This window comes from Pseudophryne corroboree, chromosome 1 (assembly GCF_028390025.1).
Source record: "Pseudophryne corroboree isolate aPseCor3 chromosome 1, aPseCor3.hap2, whole genome shotgun sequence".
NCBI classification, from domain to species: Eukaryota; Metazoa; Chordata; class Amphibia; order Anura; family Myobatrachidae; genus Pseudophryne; species Pseudophryne corroboree.
The window spans coordinates 1,145,832,542-1,145,851,476 of NC_086444.1; the positions used below are offsets into that span (position 1 = coordinate 1,145,832,542).

Genomic DNA, 18,935 nt, shown 5'->3' on the forward strand with positions numbered 1-18,935 from the left:
TAAGTAATAAACAGAGTACCAGACCCATTACATTGACATAGTGTAAGGAAAAGTAGACTCAAAAAAATACCGGTATTTGTGGACCGGTCCTGGAACCCCAATCCCTGCAAGTACAGGGAATATATATACATATATAACTTCACACAGTTATGGGCATACACTGAACGGAGGTAGGTTCAGGGAAAATTTAAGGAAAAAATTTATTCACAGAAGGGGTAGTGGATAAGTGGAATAGCCTCCCATGAGCGGTGGTAGAGGCTAAGACTGTAGAGCAATTTAAACCTGCTTGGTATATGCATATACTTCTATTTAAACAAGCTCATGGCCTCAGTGCTGTGAGGCAGCAATGCTAACCACTACCCCATCCGTATTATTCTGGATTGGGGTGTGTCTGGCCCACAGAGGCATAAACTGATCCCTGGAACCTCCCGGCTGCTCCGCAACTAGTGTCCCGGAGCATGGGGTACCTGTGTCCGTGCTACCTTAAGGAAGTCTGGAGCCACATTGGGAACATGCAATTAAATGTATATGGGAATCAAACCTGTGTACTCTATCTTGCCAATACACAGCATTAGCCCACCACGCTATTGGAGCTCCTGTGTAGTAAACTACTGAACTTGCCGTTCCTTTAGGAGATTTGCTGGTTTACAGACCATGGAATATACAAGGCCACAACCAAAGCACACAATAATGTTCCTCTTAACTCTGTGTGCTGTGGTCCAGTTCTACCGACTGAGCTATAACGCTCCTTTTATAACATGATGTTTGTAAACAGGTAAAAAACAAAAAACTGTTGTCTATGTCAGAATAGCACAACACTAGTTAAGAAATGATCCCCGCCTGTGTAATAAACAGGGTGAGATAAAAATAACTTTATTACAGTGAGACTACCGAAATATAGGCAGACAAGACATAAAATTGGGAGATGCAGATTTCTGATTTAACCCAATAACACTTGTATTTTCTGATCCCCGCCTGTATAATAACAGGGTGAGTCAGGTTTCTGTCAGATAATCTCCTCCTCTGTTGTGCAGCGTTCCCTGTTCAGACAGCGTTGATACAGAGGGAGTGGGTAGTAAAATGGCGCCCGCTGGTTGAGTCCGTCCCCACAGACAGTGATGGGCGGAACAGTAAAGACCGGCAATGCGGGAAGAGCACGGCGGGAAGCCCCTTTAGGAGAACGGCCTGTAGCAGCCGTAAAACTCCTTCAGTTATACAGACGCGACTACCGCTCCCCTTCTGCAGTCCCGCCGCCGCCTGCCCTGAAGCGGAAATGGCAGGATCCGAAGTAGCGGTGAGCGGCATGTCAGCGGCGTGATCCTAGCTGCTCTCAGTACCCTGCTGCGCGTCACTGTCTAAATGGAAATAGTAATAATGGGACACTGTCCAACACTGCCAGGGCAAGTTGTCTGTCCTACCTGATATAGTGCCTCCTCGGTGCTGTGTCCGGTAACAGAAAGCCCCAGAGACCTCTGGCATGGTGACTTTCTAGAGGCTGGGTGAGTGAGAAATAAGGCACACAGCCGCCTTCTATATAACTTAACCCCACTCACAATATGCTTGTCGCCTGTATACAGGGACTAAACATAAAATCAAAACAGATAGGAAACAAAAACCTACTAAAATCTAAGAGCAAAGGAAACTGTGCCTGTCCTCCAAGGCACAAAACTAAAACTGAGGTAATCTGCTGGTCAGGCTGGAGATGGGAGGGGTTAGAGGGGGGAGGAGTTAGTTTTTTTTATAGGTTCTGTGCCAAACTCCCATCCCACACACTCTAACCCCATTAGTAAGTGCGCAGCGTCCCCCAGATGGATGAAAGAGAAAGGCATACACCCCAATGTCAAGAGCATACACCCCAAAGTCAGACACAAGTAAGGAAATATCATAAAACATCTCACCCAGCACCAACCCATGAATTCCTTTTATTCCTTTTTATGGTGTACTAGAGAAGTACAACTACCAATGCTCAGGGAACATTGGTAAGTTCTCCACAATTGATAATATAGAGACTCCCATTGTCGAAATGACCATGGGATAAAACGAAGCCGTGTTTTAGTACTGATAACGGATCAAGCTACAAAATGAAAAAAGGGAGTCAAGTACAAGAAAACTAAAATGTACAAATACTTTCCTCCAAATATCAGTCTGCACAGCAAAATCCCAAATATATATGTTAGACATATGGAATCCACCATACGAAAGCACTGTCTTTACTGTCTCATTTGTGTGTCAGCCTATTAACTACCTTGTTGCAGATTTCAGTCCTACCAGTAAGGCGGCAGTGCTACACTTGTATAAATTCTCTCAAAAATATTTTCAGCTTCCTCAACTTTCACAGAGTTTCTCTCTTTGAATAATAACAATCAATGGTGGTAAAAGCACAGTACTGTCTCGGGAGTGGACCCCTCCAAGACGAATGGATGAACTTTAGCTTAAATCTGTCTATTATAATACTTAAATCGGTGAAAATAGGGTTGGAGCTGTGTTACCGCTGGGCTCGCCACAAGTGGGAATATTCCCTGTTAGTTGGCATGCCGACTGTCAGGCTTTCGTCCCGTGAAAATACTATCGCAGTGAGAAGCCTGTGTACTCCCAAAAAATATGACGCAATGCGAACTACTGTCTGTGTGTTTTAATGCAAATCAAAAACTAAATGTGCGTAATTGGTTCTTTATTTAGTACACATGAAACTGCAGTGCAATCTGGCCCCTGCACACTGAGAAACAGGCCACAATGTATGGCTGCATCCTGCTGGCCTCACTTTACAGACTTGTTCTATTGCGGGAGTCCTGCACTAAAGCATAAACAAGTCCTAGCACAGTGGCGTACAACAAAATCAATACACAGGGCCAGATGTACTAAGCCTGAAAAGTGATAAATATCACAGTGATAAAGTACCAGCCAATCGGTTCCTAACTGTCATTTTTCAAACACAGCCTGTAATATGGCAGTTAGGAGCCGATTGGCTGGTGCTTTATCACAGTGATATTTATCACTTTTCAGGCTTAGTACATCTCCCCCACTGACAGATATTATATGGGCGCTCTTATCTTGCTGGAGGGAAAATCGCAGAAGGTAATACTGCAATAATGACACTTGACATGTGTTTTTTAGCAGTTATGTTTCAGGGAAATCTTGTTTGTACTTTAACTGTAGGGACAATGGGCAGTATTTTTAGTACAAAGGATTAATCACTCACTTAAATCAAAGTGAAATATTTCTGAGACAATGGAACCCCCCCCCCCCATTTAAACAAATTTAAAAAAACAAACTCAATTGTAAGATGCAGTATTTGTGATATGAGGAGTTACAGTAGAATGTTAGTACTCCCATTACCCGCAGATGGGATCATACAGACCCAACTGGCCAGACAAGGCGGGCCTCGAGGTATAGTACTTTAATTAGGATCTAAAGCAGTTGCTAGCCCCGGTTTATAGATTAGATGGTTGAAACTGCAAATTATTTTGTGTTGGCAAACCTATATGGTGTCTATGGGAAAGAGCAGAGGAGGATGAAGTACTAGTACACAGCTGTGATGGCACCAAGCCTGAAGATTCCAACGGTGAGAATGGTGGTGAAGGTACCGCTCGCAGAGAACATGGTAACGCCAATTCTGCATGGTAGATATTTTAGAATATGACTTTTTGTGTGTCCATATAATGAAAACTGCAACACCATGAGATGAATGAAGTGATAACCACGTCATGTTCTGCATTAGCTCAGGTCTGTGTAAATTATTTCTATGAATGGGTTAATGAGATGACACTCTCTCTAGGCTGCATAAGAGCTGCAAAACAGGCAATGCGGGAGAAAGGATGTAGCAGAGTATCATGAACTGTCAGTTTTACAATTATACATATTTTACATTATATAGAAATAGAAGATAAAACCATTTATGCCAATACCCAAATTAAGTGAAGGAAATGGGAGAATGACTGTAGTGCACATTATGCACCGAGGTCTTTACACCAACGAAATGCCCGCTGTGGCTGATAGGCTTACCCAAGAACACGTGACCCTTCTCCAAGTGCGCCTGTGAATCGCCAGAGGCAATGACTATCCCGCCTCTCAATTGCTACTCACTAAAGGTGAGGGTCACTATTACTCATGCGGCACTTGAGAGTAACCATCCAGCCCTCTACGTTAGATGCTGTTCTCGAGACACTCCACAAGTCGTTATGAATGGACTCCACAAAGGAGGTTTAGTAACACACATGAACGGACACGTGGATATTGTTTAGTGGTGCAGGTTTGTGTTATTACAGACTTCCACTGTAAAAACACGTTAAAGAAACAGGACATTTACATTCACTGCATTAAAGCAAAGATCTATTTGCAAATCAGGACATATGTACAAGAAGCAACATTCAGAGAAGTGTGAGAGTCACGGTTACTCCGGGGCGGGGTTGGTGAGGTTGCTCGGGGCTTGGAGACGTAGAAGAGCTGTAGAGTTTCCCTTGTTTTAGGATGTCTGTTGCGTTGTTACTGCCAGCGTCGCCCGCTCAGTGCTTAGAACACCGTGATCTTGTGCACATTCTGCAAGCACATCAGCAGGCTGTGATAGGGACTTCCAGGGGCAGCCACCAGCTCAAACACTGACTGAAAGGCTCTGCGGTCCAGTTCTTCATCTATCTGATGCCTGTAAAAGTCTATGGCCACTAAACAGAACAGGTTGATGTCCACTGGCTCCGATTTTCCCATTCTGCTGATCACATGTGGAAGACTTTAATGGAAGTTAAGGGGAAAACAAATATAATAAGACATAACTTAGCATTTCTGTAACACTAATGAATAAGGCACTGGACCCAATTCCAAATCGCTGAAAAACAGAAAGCGGCTGCATCTAGCAATCTAGACCAACAGGCATTTTATCTGACCCTGCCGATATCCAGGACATACACTGAGATCTCTCACAGTGTATGTTACGCGATATTGGTGCTCCGTCCCCGGGAGGAGACATTTCCCCATTCCTTCCTATGTGAAGGTACAGGGGAATTTCTGTCGGTCGGCTGCAGTAGGGCATACACATCTATATTTTTGGGTCTCTCGTCCACATACACACTGCAATTATCTGTCCGATCCACTAATTGTATGACCAGCATTAGCGTTCTGTTGACCGCAAGTGCCTAGAATTGCGGCTGCACTACATAGGACTCAGGAACCAGGAGCATACTATGGATACCACACAACAATGAGCTAGAAAGCCACCATATCTGAGCGTTCTAAAGGGCACTTTATAACTGCGTATTTCCTTACATCAAATCTTTTCCTACATTTCATCCATAGACCCATGCCCCCAGATGAAGGAGGACTCCCCAAATGCTCTCACAAGACCCAGCCAGAGATGGGTCTTACTGCTGTGTTTGGAGTAGGAAGGGACCATTAAGGATACATTGCAGAGATCCACTTGCTGGTAGACGCGCTGACAAAGAAGCAGGAGAGGCTCCACATAGCCATGGCCACCGGCGTTCTCTGAGTGAAGTTGGAGAGGGACAGCATCACCCAGTCACGTACCATAGAGGACTGCCCAGTGGCATGCAACGTCTGAAAGACCTGGAGAGAACACAAAGCTCATCAGACATGTCCCAATGCACAAGAACATCCTCTACACACTAATCTGAGCGGAGGGACAGAAAAAAAGAATCCTATAAATGCAGTTCCTAGAAGTGCCCCAACCGTGCCCCTAATCCTATGTTATGTGCTCCCTCGTGCAGCAAACATGAGCTACTGAACAAAAATTCATTCTTTGTTGTAAATGGGACCAAATACTGAGGTACAAGTGGTGTTCTGAGTTTTCCACATTCTTTTTACTCATGTTTTGCCAAATAAGTAACTACAAACCACCATGGTTAGACCATACCCCTCTAATACCCAGCGCAGTGGTCATGGGCTGTGGCGAAGTTCCTGAGAATGGGGCTTCATGTCTCAGAGCAGTCACTGGTGAATGGAGGCTGTACTGTCATCACTATGGCTACTGTGCACAAAATGGCGGAATTACTGTGCACTGACAAGGTGCACACTGAAGCTGGCATTCAGGTTGTAATGCACGTTTGTAGTGTGCTGCCCCATGGGCTGAGGGAAAATAACATTACTGAAACATGTCGTAAGAGACTTGTATTGTTTCCAGTCACACTGTCTCACATACAAGTTTTATTTTCCCTTGAAGAAATTTATTTGCAGTTGATGTTCTTTTTTTTTGGGGGGGGGGGGGGGGGGGGACGACGACAATGGGACCAAATTATGAAAGCAAATTGCAACGCACTGTAGAGAGAATATGGATGCACTACAATGATTGCTGGCTTATAGTTTGTGCACATGAGAATTAGTGAGGTGTAAATCCTATGTACGCTGTACCCTGCAGATTCTAGCTCACTCCAAACTGCCAATTTACATTTGTAAATTTGCCCTTGGCTGATGCATAGCAGGTTGCAGGGTAACACATACGGTTATTGGCACCTGTGGAGATTAATATACTTCTGTAACAAAACATAAAGGTCTCTACAGAACCCTTTATTCTGTAACGCAGGTATCATGGTGTTAACCTGTTCACGGACACTTGGGCTGTGGATATAATGCACTGCAGGGTTGCACGGTGAAGGGATTTGGCTGAAATCCTATTTCCGTCCGCTCTGTGCAGACACGGCAGGTAGCAGCATTGCAGAGAATCAGGAGGCTCTCAGGCAGTGTAAAAACATCCTTATATTACTACGGCAATTCCACTTTATTACTGAAGGGCACATTTACTTCGTATAATATGGGGATGTTTTAGAAAATAGATGGAATGCAAACTTTAGTTATAAAGTAGCTCTGGCAATATTTAATCTCATATTGCTAACATAGGTATAATAACTACAGTGTGCATTTACTAACAGCCCCTCAACTGTTACACCGCGCCGCCCAGCGCACGACACAAATATAGCGCAATGTCTCCTGGCTCATTGGTATACTTCCAATGGCACCATCTGCCCCAGATCTTTAATTCTTTCAATACATTCTCATTATATTAACACCCCTTTATGTAGGCAGCCCCTCCATATGTATGCACTGCTGAAAGAGCTTACGAGGGCTTCTCTGACACTTGCAGCAACGGAAGTGAATTGCAGTGCTGCACTCCACGTTATCACCACTCTCACAAGTGATGCTCACATCACGTAACAGTGTACACAGGGCCCGATTCATGTTTGTACGGAATTGCACAGCGGCACAGAAGCGGCTGTGCAATTCGATGTCATTAAAATTTGAATACAGCGTCTGTAGTAGATAAGACGCCTGCTGCTTCTGAGGAAGCAGCCTTGGATCACAGACTGTGGCCATTCCCAATGGTTTTAGGCACCGACCCGTCTGTGTAAGTTACTCAGGCTGGCCGTAAGGTTGGACACTTGGGTACAGGATGTCTAAACCAGTCACGTCTTGAAACATGGGCAGCATGCCCCTGATTTGAAAGATGGTGCCGCGTGCTGCCACCAGGGGCGGAGGTGGGTGGGTGGGGGGGGCTGGGGGGGTTTCAAAATAAATAAATATATAAAAGCCAGGGCATTACAGCTAGATGTTATATAAATCTGTTACTGCAGATTCAGCTACTTCATGACAGGATATTCCTTCCCCTACACTCAGGCACATAAACAGACACTTTCAAGATCTTAAAAATATTTATGTAAACACAGAGAACAATTCTTAAAAAAACAACAACAAAAAACCCCCAAAAAACTTCTGTATGAATAGGATGCTTTCATTAGTATAAAATAAATGTAACCATTCTAGAATAAATAGATGTACACAGACACAAGTGGGTAAACAATAGGCTTTTTCAAGTTTCTGGCGTCATGTACTATCGGGGAATCCAAGCTCACACAAAGACATATTTGTTATGGCTAAAATTCATCATCAGAGTTGTTGACATCTGGGTTCTAGAACTAATCTGTGACATCTATTATCTGATGGGACCTGCAATATTGTTGGATACTTTTGGATTAAACATCTTACAGTAAGCCTGACCTGAGGCACTGGCCTTACCTTGTAAACAACAGTCGCCATAAACTGTGGGTAGGGCTGCTGGTTGGATAAAAACTCCCCGATGACTTTGTTCATTACGTCCTGAGGGGGGAAAAAGTCATCCAAAAATTGGGGGAGGATCCTCGCCACCACTCTGGCCTCAAAGGGGAATCCTTTCCTTATCCTAACGCAAGAAAATGAAATAAAAGAACAGTTTATGAATGCTAAACAAAGTGCTAAGGGGCAGATTCAATTACACACCAGCTGCCAGTTACAGCAGGCCAATTCTGCTTGCAGGAAGGATATTACTGGCCCCCACGGATCTGTGACTGATTGCTGCAATTCACCGATCCAATGCCTGGGTCAGAGAATCGGTGATATTCAACAGGTTGAAAGATGTAAATTCCCCTATCTCAACCCGAAAATGGTCAGGATTGGCAAATCGGAATTTTTAACATTAAGAATTTCCCCCATTGCCAGACAGATTGCTGATCATTTATGGCCGCCTGGTTGGATCAGAGAGTTGGGGAAAAGAGGATTTTAATACCTACCGGGTAAATCCTTTTCTCTTAGTCCGTAGAGGATGCTGGGGATGCTTCAAGAAACATGGGGTATAGATGGGATCCGCAGGACACATGGGCACGCTATAAGACTTTGAATGGGTGTGAACTGGCTCCTCCCTCTATGCCCCTCCTCCAGACTCCAGTTATAGGAACTGTGCCCAGGGAGACGGACATTTCAAGGAAAAGGATTTATTGTTAAACTAAGGGTGAGATACATACCAGCTCACACCTCAAACACTCCGTACAACATGGCATTAGCAAAAAGTCCAGTCAACGGCATGAACAAAATCAGCAACAGGCTGACCATAACTGAAACACAACCTTTGTGTAACACAAGTAATAACTATTAAACAAGTACTGCAGATAGTGTCCGCACAGGGACGGGCGCCCAGCATCCTCTACGGACTAAGAGAAAAGGATTTCCCGGTAGGTATTAAAATCCTATTTTCTCATACGTCCTAGAGGATGCTGGGATGCTTCAAGAACCATGGGGTTTAAACCAAAGCTCCAGAACGGGCAGGAGAGTGCGGATGACTCTGCAGCACAGATTGACCAAACAAGAGGTCTTCCTCAGCCAGGGTATCAAACTTGTAAAACTTTGCAAAGGTGTTTGAACCCGACCAAGTAGCAGCTCGGCAAAGCTGTAATGCCGAGACCCCTCGGGCAGCCGCCCAGGATGAGCCCACCTTTCTGGTAGAATGGGCCTTCACCGATTTCGGTAACTGCAATCCCGCCGTAGAATGGAGCCTGCTGAATCGTATTACAGATCCAGCGTGCAATAGTCTGCTTGGAAGCAGGAGCCCCAATCTTGTTGGGAGCCCACAGGACAAACAGAGCCTCTGTTTTCCTAATCTGAGCCGTTCTGGCGACATAGATTTTCAAAGCTCTGACCACATCAAGAGACTTCGATTCCGCCCAGGCGTCAGTAGCCACTGGCACCACAACAGGCTGGTTTACGTGAAACGATGAAACCACTTTTGGCAGAAATTGCTGACGAGTTCTCAACTCCGCTCTATCTACATGGAAGATTAAATAGGGGCTTTTGTGCGACAAAGCCGCCAATTCAGACACCCGCCTTGCGGATGCCAAGGCCAACAGAATGACTACTTTCCAAGTAAGGAATTTCAACTCTACCGTACGTAAAGGTTCAAACCAATGAGATTGCAGGAACTGCAACACCACATTAAGATCCCATGGTGCCACTAGGGGCACAAAGGGAGGTTGGATGTGCAGCACGCCTTTCACGAAGGTCTGAACTTCTGGAAGGGAGGCCAATTCTTTCTGAAGAAAATTGATAAGGCCGAAATTTGTACTTTAATGGAGCCTAACTTTAGGCCCGCATCCACATCTGCTTGCAAAAAATGGAGCAAACGCCTCCGCTGAAATTCTTCCGTAGGAGCCTTCTTGGATTCACACCAAGACACATATTTCCTCCAAATACGGTGGTAATGCTTCGCTGTTACTGCTTTTCTAGCCTAAAGTAGTGTGGGAATGACTTCACTGGGAATACCCTTTCGGGCTAGGATTTGGCATTCAACCGCCATGCCGTCAAACGTAGCCGCTGTAAGTCTTGATACACACACGGTCCTTGCTGTAGAGGAAGAGGCCAGGGATCTTCTATGAGTAATTCTTAAAGATCCGGATACCAGGCCCTCCTTGGCCAGTCCGGAACAATGAGTATCGCCTGAACCCTTGTTCTTCTTATGATCTTTATCACCTTTGGAATGAGTGGAAGCGGAGGGAACACAGACAGACTGAAACACTCACGTTGTCACCAGGGCGTCCACCGCTATTGCTTGAGGGTCCCTCGACCTGGAACAATATCTCTGAAGTTTCTTGTTGAGGCGAGATGCCATCATGTCTATTTGAGGAATTCCCCAACGACTTGTCACTTCTGAAAAGACCTCTTGATGAAGACCCCACTCTCCTGGATGGAGATCGTGTCTGCTGAGGAAGTCTGCTTCCCAGTTGTCCACTCCTGGAATGAAGACTGCTGACAGAGCGCTTGCATGTTTCTCTGCCCAGCGAAGAACTTTTGTGGCCTCCGCCATCGCCGCTCTTTGTTCCGCCCTGGCGGTTTATGTACGCCACTGCTGTTATGTTGTCTGACTGAATCAAGACGGGCAGACCGCGAAGAAGTTCCGCTTGCAGAAGGCCGTTGTAAATGGCCCTTAATTCCAGAATGTTTATGTGCAGACAAGCTTTCTGTGGTCACCAGGATCCAATCCTGAATCCCGAACCTGCGTCCCTCCAGGAGGTGAGAACTGTGCAGCCACCACAGGAGTGAGATTCTGGTCCTGGAAGATAGGATTATTTTCCGGTGCATGTGCAGGTGAGACCCGGACCACTTGTCCAACAAGTCCCACTGAAATACCCTGGCATAGAACCTGCCAAACTGAATGGCCTCGTAGGCCGCCACCATCTTCCCCAGCAACCGAGTGCATTGAAGAATCGACACGCTTGCCGGTTTCAGAATCTGTTTGACCATGTTCTGTATTTCCAAAGCCTTTTCCACTGGAAGAAAGACTCTCTGTAATTCTGTATCCAGAATCATACCCAAGAATGACAGCCGTGTTGTCGGAACCAACTGTGATTTTGGCAAGTTTAGGAGCCAACCATGTTGTTGCAGAATTGTCAGGGAGAGCGTAACGTTTTTCAGTAATTGCTCCTTGGATCTCGCCTTCATCAGGAGATAGTTCAAATACGGGATAATTGTGATTCCCTGCTTGCGCAGGAGAACCATCATTTCCGCCATAATCTTGGTGAAAATTCTCGGAGCCGTGGACAGACCAAACGGCAACGTCTGAAATTGGTAATGACAATCCTGAACAACAAACCTCAGATAAGCCTAATGTGGAGTATATATGGGGACGTGTAAGTAGGCATCCTTTATGTCGACCGACACCATAAAATCCCCCTCCTCCAGACTGGAGATCACTGCTCGGAGAGATTCCATCTTGAATTAGAATTTTTTTAGATAGAAATTGAGGGATTTTAGGTTCAGAATCGGTCTGACTGAGCCATCCGGCTTCGGGACCACGAACAGGCTCGAATAAAAGCCTTCCCCCTGTTGTGACGGGGGTACCGTGACAATGACTTGATTTTGACACAGCTTTAGTATTGCAGCGCATACTACCTCCCTTTCTGGAAGAGAAGCTGGCAAGGCCGATTTGAAAAATCGGTGATGGGGCACGTCTTGAAACTCCAATTTGTACCCTTGGGCTACTATTTCCAATACCCAAGGATCCAGGGCCGAGCGAACCCAGATCTGACTGAAGAGTCGGAGACGTGCCCCTACCGGTGCGGACTCCCGCAGAGGAGTCCCAGCGTCATGTGGTGGATTTGGTAGAAGCCAGGGAGGACTTCTGCTCTTGGGAATTTGCCACAGCCTGTGACCTTTTTCCCCTTCCTCTCGCAGCAAGGAAGGAAGACCCTCGTCCTTTTTTGTATTTATTGGGCCGAAAGGACTGCATCTGATAGTGTGGCGTTTTCTTTTGTTGTGCAGGGACATAAGATAGAAACGATGACTTACCCGCGGTAGCCGTAGATACCAGGTCAGCGAGGCCGTCACCAAACAAGACACCACCTTTATACGGCAGAGACTCCATAGCCTTCTTAGAGTCAGCATCAGCATTCCATTGATGAATCCACAATGCCCTCCTAGCCGAGACTGCCATGGCATTGGCCCTTGATCCCAAAAGGCCAATATCCCTCGCAGCTTCCTTTAGATAGGCTGCAGCGTCCCTGATATGACCCAGTGTCAAAAGAATGCTATCCCTGTCCAGGGAATCTATATCAGATGACAAGTTATCTGCCCACTTTTCAATAGCGCTACTCACCCATGCCGATGCAACTGCAGGCCTGAGCAGTGCACTTGTAGCGACATAAATGGATTTGTGTATGTTCCTGCTTACGATCCGCAGGATCCTTTAGGGCTGCCGTGTCAGGAGACGGAAGCGCCACCTTTTTGGACAGACGCGATAAAGCTTTGTCCACCGTGGGGGTTGACTCCCACTTTTCCCTGTCCCCAGAGGGGAACGGATATGCCACCGGAATTCTCCTAGGAACCTGTAACTTCTTGTCAGGATTTTCCCAAGCTTTTTCAAAAAGAGTGTTCAGTTCATGAGAGGGAGGAAACGTCACCTCAGGTTTCTTTCCCTTAAACATACAGACCCTAGTATCAGGAACAGCAGGGTCTTCCGTGATATGTAATACGTCTTTTATCGCCACAATCATGTACTGAATGCTCTTAGCCAGTTTAGGATTCAATCTGGCATCACTATAGTCGACACTGGAATCAGAGTCCGTGTCGGTATCTGTATCCACTATCTGGGTAAATGAACGGCTTCTGTGACCCCGAGGGGGTTTGAACTTGTGATAACGCATCCTCCATGGATTTTCTCCATGTCTGGTTCTGAGACTCAGATTTATCTAATCTCTTATTTAATCGAGCCACATTTGCATTCAAAAACACTCAAAACATTAACCCAATCAGCTGTCGGCAGTGCAGACACGGTCACTCCCACAGTCTTTTCTGTCCCCAGTCCAGCCTCCTCCTGGGAACAGCACTCAGCCTCAGACATGTCGACACCCGCGACCACACTGGGCTATAGGGGACAGACCCACAGTAAAGCCTGTCAGAGAAACACAGAGGGAGTTTGCCAGCTCACAACCCAGCGCCTATGCCGGTACTGAAACTTACACACAATGCCTCAGACCTGTTAGCGCTTTTATAATTATTAAAACAGCACCAAATTTACTGTGCGTGCGTGCCTGCCCCCCGTTTTGCACCCTGTTACTTGGACAGTAGTGTAGGAGGCCGGGACCAGCGTTTCTGCAGCTCTGTGAAGAGAAAATGGCGCTGAAGAGAGCTGTGAGGGCTAAGCCACGCCCCCTTAATGGCGCGCTTCAGTCTCGCTAATTTTCTTATTCTTTATACTGGCGGGGGTCTGGATATAGTGCCAAAGCACTATATTCCTCTTTTGCAAGGTGTTTATGAGGTATTATGCTGCCCAGGGCGCCCCCCCTGCGCCCTGCAATGCTGCTGTGTGTGGGGGAGCATGGCGCGCAGCGCGGCCGCTGCACGGTACCTCAAACACACTGAAGTCTTCTGATCTTCTTTTACTCACCCGTCTACTGATTTCTGGCTCTGCAAGGGGGGTGACGGCGTGGCTCCGGGAACGAGCATCTAGGCGTACCTAGCGATCAGACCCTCTGGAGCTAATGGTGTCTAGTAGCCTAAGAAGCAGAGCCTTGAAACTCACAGAAGTAGGTCTGCTTCTCTCCCCTCAGTCCCACGATGCAGGGAGCCTGTTGCCAGCAGGTCTCCCTGAAAATAATAAACCTAACAAAGTCTTTTTTAGAGAAACTCAGTAGAGCTCCCCTGGGTGTGACCAGTCTCCCTGGGCACAGAATCTAACTGTAGTCTGAAGGAGAGGCATAGAGGGAGGAGCCAGTTCACACCCATTTAAAGTCTTAAAGTGCCCATGTCTCCTGCGGATCCCGTCTATACCCCATGGTTCTTGAAGCATCTCCAGCATCCTCTAGGACGTATGAGAAAAGAGGATTTTGGTACTTACCAGGTAAATCCTTTTCTTTGAATCCATAGGGGTCACTGGAGTACTCTTAGGGATATGGACGGGCCGTTAGCAGGAATAGGCACATTTAAATTAGTAACCCTTCACCCCCTCTATACTTCCAAAGGTACCTCAGTGTTTTTACTGAGCCGAACAGGAGCGAGAGAGGATGAACAATAGAGAATTACATATAACATTATAACAAAACGAACAACTATAAAGTTGACACATAACATAACGGACAACTAAACAGTTGGCACAACAATAGCTAACAATCGCCTTAACATTTGAACAAGTCGGTGAGGATGTGTTACAATAAGATCTACTGAACTTACCACAAGCCAGGTGAAACTACTCTGGGTGGGCGTCCAGTGACCCCTATGGATTCAAAGAAAAAGATTGACCTGGCAAGTACTAAAATCATCTTTTCTTTTTTATCCATTAGGGGTCACTGGAGTACTCTTGGGACGTACCAAAGTTTACCCCCTGGGCGGGAGAGCTGTTTGGCATCTGTAATACTAGATGGCCAAAGCTAGATGCTGATGCCGCAAACGTATCAAACTTGTAAAAGCGCTTAAACGTGTGCACAGATGACCATGTAGCTGCACGGCAAAGTTGTGTCGTAGAAGCTCCACGACCTGCTGCCCATGATGTTCCCACAGAACTTGTGGAATGCGCTGAAACTGATGCAGGTGGTTGTAGACTAGCATGAAGGTAAGCCTGACATATGGTCAGCTTAATCCATCTGGCCAAGGTTTGATTGGAAACTGTCCAACCTATCTTGACTGCATCATGGAGAACAAACAATGTATCCGTTTTACGTACTGTAGATGTTCGGGCTACATAAACGCGGAGTGCACGTACTACATCCTGCACCTTCTGATAAAACAGGAACTACGATTGGTTGATTGATGTGAAAAGACACTACCTTTGGTAGAAAAGCGGGATTTGTCCGAAGTTCCGCTCTATCATCATGAAACACCAGATACGGTGGCTTGCATGACAAGGCACCCCAAGTCTGAAACACGCCTTGCTGATGCTAAGGCTAGGAGAAACACTGTTTTCCAAGTTAGAAACTTAACATCCACTTGTTGTAAGGGTTCAAAAAGTGAAGACTGCAAAAAATCTAAAACTAGATTCAAGTCCTATGGCGCTGTAGGTGGTATAAATGGAGGTTGTACTCTGAGGACACCTTGCAGGAAAGTGTGAACTATTGGCAAAAGGGCCAAACGCCTTTGAAAGAAAATTGACAAGGCAGAGACCTGCCCCTTTAGTGTCGCAAAATGTAGTCCTCCATCTAAACCAGTCTGTAAAAATAGCAAAAGATAGGATAACTTGAAAGAAGACGTTGGAAACTTCAAAGCTTCACACCACCCAATATAAGCTCGCCAAATCCTGTGATAATGAGCTGCTGTAACTGGCTTCCTAGCACGTAACATGGTTAGTATCACAGACTCTGGAATGCCCTCTCGTCTTAAGAGAGCGGTTTCAATAGCCACCTCGTCAAACGCAGCCACGCTAAATCGGGGTAAAGAAATGGACCTTGTTGTAGCAGGTCTGGACGTAGCGGGAGCGACCACGGATCGTCTGTGAGTAGACCACAGAGATCCGAGAACCACGCTCTCCAAGGCCAATGAGGCGCCACTAGTATGATAGTCGTGGATTCTCTTTTGATCCGCTTTAACAACCGAAGAAGCAGCGGAAATGGTGGAAATAGATACACGAGGCTGTACGGCCACACTATTGTGAGAGCATCCACTGCCATTGCCTTTGGATCTCTTATTCTGGACACATACTGGGGTGTTTGATGATTTTGGCGAGATGCCAACAGATCCACCTGTGGGTAACCCCACCGCTGGACCAACAGCTGGAACACTTCTGCATTTAACGCCCACCATTCTCCTGGATGGAAATCCTGATGGCTGAGATAATCCTCTTCCCAGTTGTCCACTCCTGAAATTAATACTGCTGACAATATCACCTGGTGATGCTCGGCCCAATTCAGGATTCGAGCAACTTGTCGCATGGCCTTGTGACTTTGAGTTCCTCCTTGCTTGATGATGTATGCGACTGCCGTCGCGTTGTCTGACTGAACCTGACAGTAATCTTTCCCGGTCTGACCATAGACCCTGAAGCTGACAATTGAGGACCACTGCTCCCCAACCTCTGAGACTTGCGTCCGTCGTCAGAATTATCCAATTCCAAACTCCAAACCTTTTTCCTGCGGTGAGATTGTGTATGTGGAGCCCACCAGAGTAATGATACTCTGGCCCTTGGAGACAACCGCACCAACTGATGGATCTGTAGATGTGAGCCTGACCAGTTGAAAAATAGGATTTTGGTACTTACCAGGTAAATCCTTTTCTTTGAATCCATAGGGGGCACTGGAGTACTCTTGGGATATGGGCGGCGTAGCAGAACAAAGGCACTGAATATTTAAATTTAGAACTCTCCACCCCTCCATATCCCTAGAGTACCTCAGTGTACGAACCCAGTGTTTTTACTGAGCGAACTACTATAGAGAGGTTGACAATGGAGAATTTCTATAACATAACGGACAACAACAAAGTTGACCCATAACGTTAGTGTCAACTAAACAGTTGACAGCATAACCGATAGACCTTTATAGTTTGAACCAATCGGTGAAAATGTGTTACCATAAGCTCCTTTGAGCTTAATACAAACCAGGTAAAACGTGTTACCCTAAGCTCCTCTGAGCTTAAAACAACCCAGGTAAAACTGCTCTGGGTGGGCGTCCAGTGCCCCCTATGGATTCAAAGAAAAGGATTTACCTGGTAAGTACCAAAATCCTATTTTCTTTTTCATCCACTAGGAGTACTCTTGGGACGTACCAAAGCTTCCCTCGTGGGCGGGAGAGCTGTTTGACACTTGTAACAGTAGGCAGCCAAAGCTAGATGCTGATGCCGCAACCATTCATAACGTGTAAACGTGCACAAACGTGGTGCACTGAAGGCTATGTAGCCGCGTCGTAGACGCTCCACGACCCGCTGGGTCTGACATTCCCACAGAACCTGTGGGATGAGCTATTACTGACGTAGGCGATTGTAACTTAGCCTTAAAGTAAGCCTGACTTGTAGTCATTATTGTAACTTAGCCTTAAAGTAAGCCTGACTTGTAGTCATTATTATTATCCCACTGGATAATATCTGCTGAGAAACTGGCTAACCCCAGTTGGCAGCATTATAGAGAACAAACAACGTATCCGTATCCGTATCACGTACTGTAGACGTTCGGGACATATATAAACGCGTAATGCGTGTACCACATTCAGAATTCTAGAATGTGCTGTCAACACAGGAACCACTATTGGTTTATTGATGTGAAGAATAATAAAGCGGAATTCGTCCGAAGATCTGCTTTGTCATGAGAAAACTCAAATACGGTGGCTTGGAATACAAGGCACCCAAATATGAAAACAAAACCCTTGCCGAAGCTAAGGCTAGAAGAAAAATGTTTTCCCAAGTGAGAAACTTAATCCCCATTTATTGTAAGGGTTCAAAATATGAAAACTGTAAGAAATCTGAACCCAACCTCAAGTCACCTGGCGCTGTAGGTGGGATAAATGGAGGCTGCACTTTGATGACACCTTGTAGAAAGGTGTGTACAGACGCAATAGAGTCAAACGTCTTTGAAAATAAGTTGACCACACAGATACCTGCACCCTCAGTGCAGATAAACGCAGTTTTCCATCCCACCCCGTTTAACAGAATACGGGTAACTTGAAGGATGATGTCGGAAACTTCCGAGCTTTACCACCTATGTAAGCACACCAAATTTTGTAATAATAAGCTGCCTTAAGCGGCTTACTAGCTCGTAACATGGTTGGTATAATACTGTAATGCCCTATTTCTTTTCTTAAGAGGGCGGTCTGAACCCTCACCCCGTCAACCGCAGCTGCGGTACATAGGTAATAGGTACATAGGTAACTATGGGTAAAAGAACGTTCCCTGTTGTAACAGGCTGGACGTATTATGAGCGGGCCAAGATCGTGTGCAAGTATTCCTTGGAGATTCGAGAAGCAAGCTCTCCGAAACCCATGAGATATCACTAGTATGACTGTGACGAACTGTCTTATGATCCGTTTTGGCAACGGAGAGAGCAGCGGAAAATGGTGGAGCCAGATACACGATGCTAAATGACCACACGAATGTGAGAGACTCCACCGCCACTGCCCTTGTGATCTGTTGTTTTGTACACATACTGAGCTGTAATTGTGGCGAGATGCCATCATGTATACCTGAGGCTAACCCCCTTCTGTGGACTCACATATGAAACACCTCTGGATGTAATGTCCAGTTTTCAGGATCTAAATCCTGACGGGTGAGATCATCTGTCTAACAGATGTCCACTCACGGAATGAACCCCGTTGACATTATCACATAATGGTGTTCTGGGCAATTGAGGATTCGAGTTACCTGCCGCATTGCCATGCGGCTTCTTGGTTCTCTCTGGTTGTTGTGTATGCAACTCCCGTTGCGTTGTCTGACTGTTGGTCAGACTGAAAGCGAAGCATGTAGTGCATTGTAAAATGCACGGAGTTCCAGGACATTTATCGACAGCAATCTGTCGTGATCCGTTTCAGAACCTCTGTCGCTGATCTTTTTTAACTACAACTCCTGAACCTCTGAGACTCTCGTCCAGATTATATACACCCTCGCCCCTCTGTGGGAAACGCGAGTGAAGGCCGGCGAACTAAATCGCTTTGAAACACATCATTATTCTTAACAGGCGAATCCAGCAATGTACCGCTAGTGCGCGTGTTGGCGAATACAGCAATGTACCG

General features: G+C 46.0%; 1 protein-coding gene across 4 annotated transcripts in view; it reads right to left on the reverse strand.

Annotated features, from left to right (window-relative positions):
• Window positions 1-4,231: 4,231 nt before the first annotated feature.
• The window catches only part of HTT (huntingtin), a 517,727-nt gene continuing 503,023 nt past the window's right edge, over window positions 4,232-18,935 (reverse strand). For all 4 annotated transcript variants that reach the window (XM_063924321.1, XM_063924312.1, XM_063924303.1 and 1 more), the window contains 3 exons: window positions 8,014-8,176; window positions 5,393-5,553; window positions 4,232-4,723 (listed from right to left, as the gene is read on the reverse strand). In XM_063924321.1, the coding sequence (XP_063780391.1) occupies window positions 4,510-4,723; window positions 5,393-5,553; window positions 8,014-8,176 (538 nt within the window). In that variant the 3' untranslated portion in view covers window positions 4,232-4,509. The remainder of the gene's footprint in view (window positions 4,724-5,392; window positions 5,554-8,013; window positions 8,177-18,935) is intronic.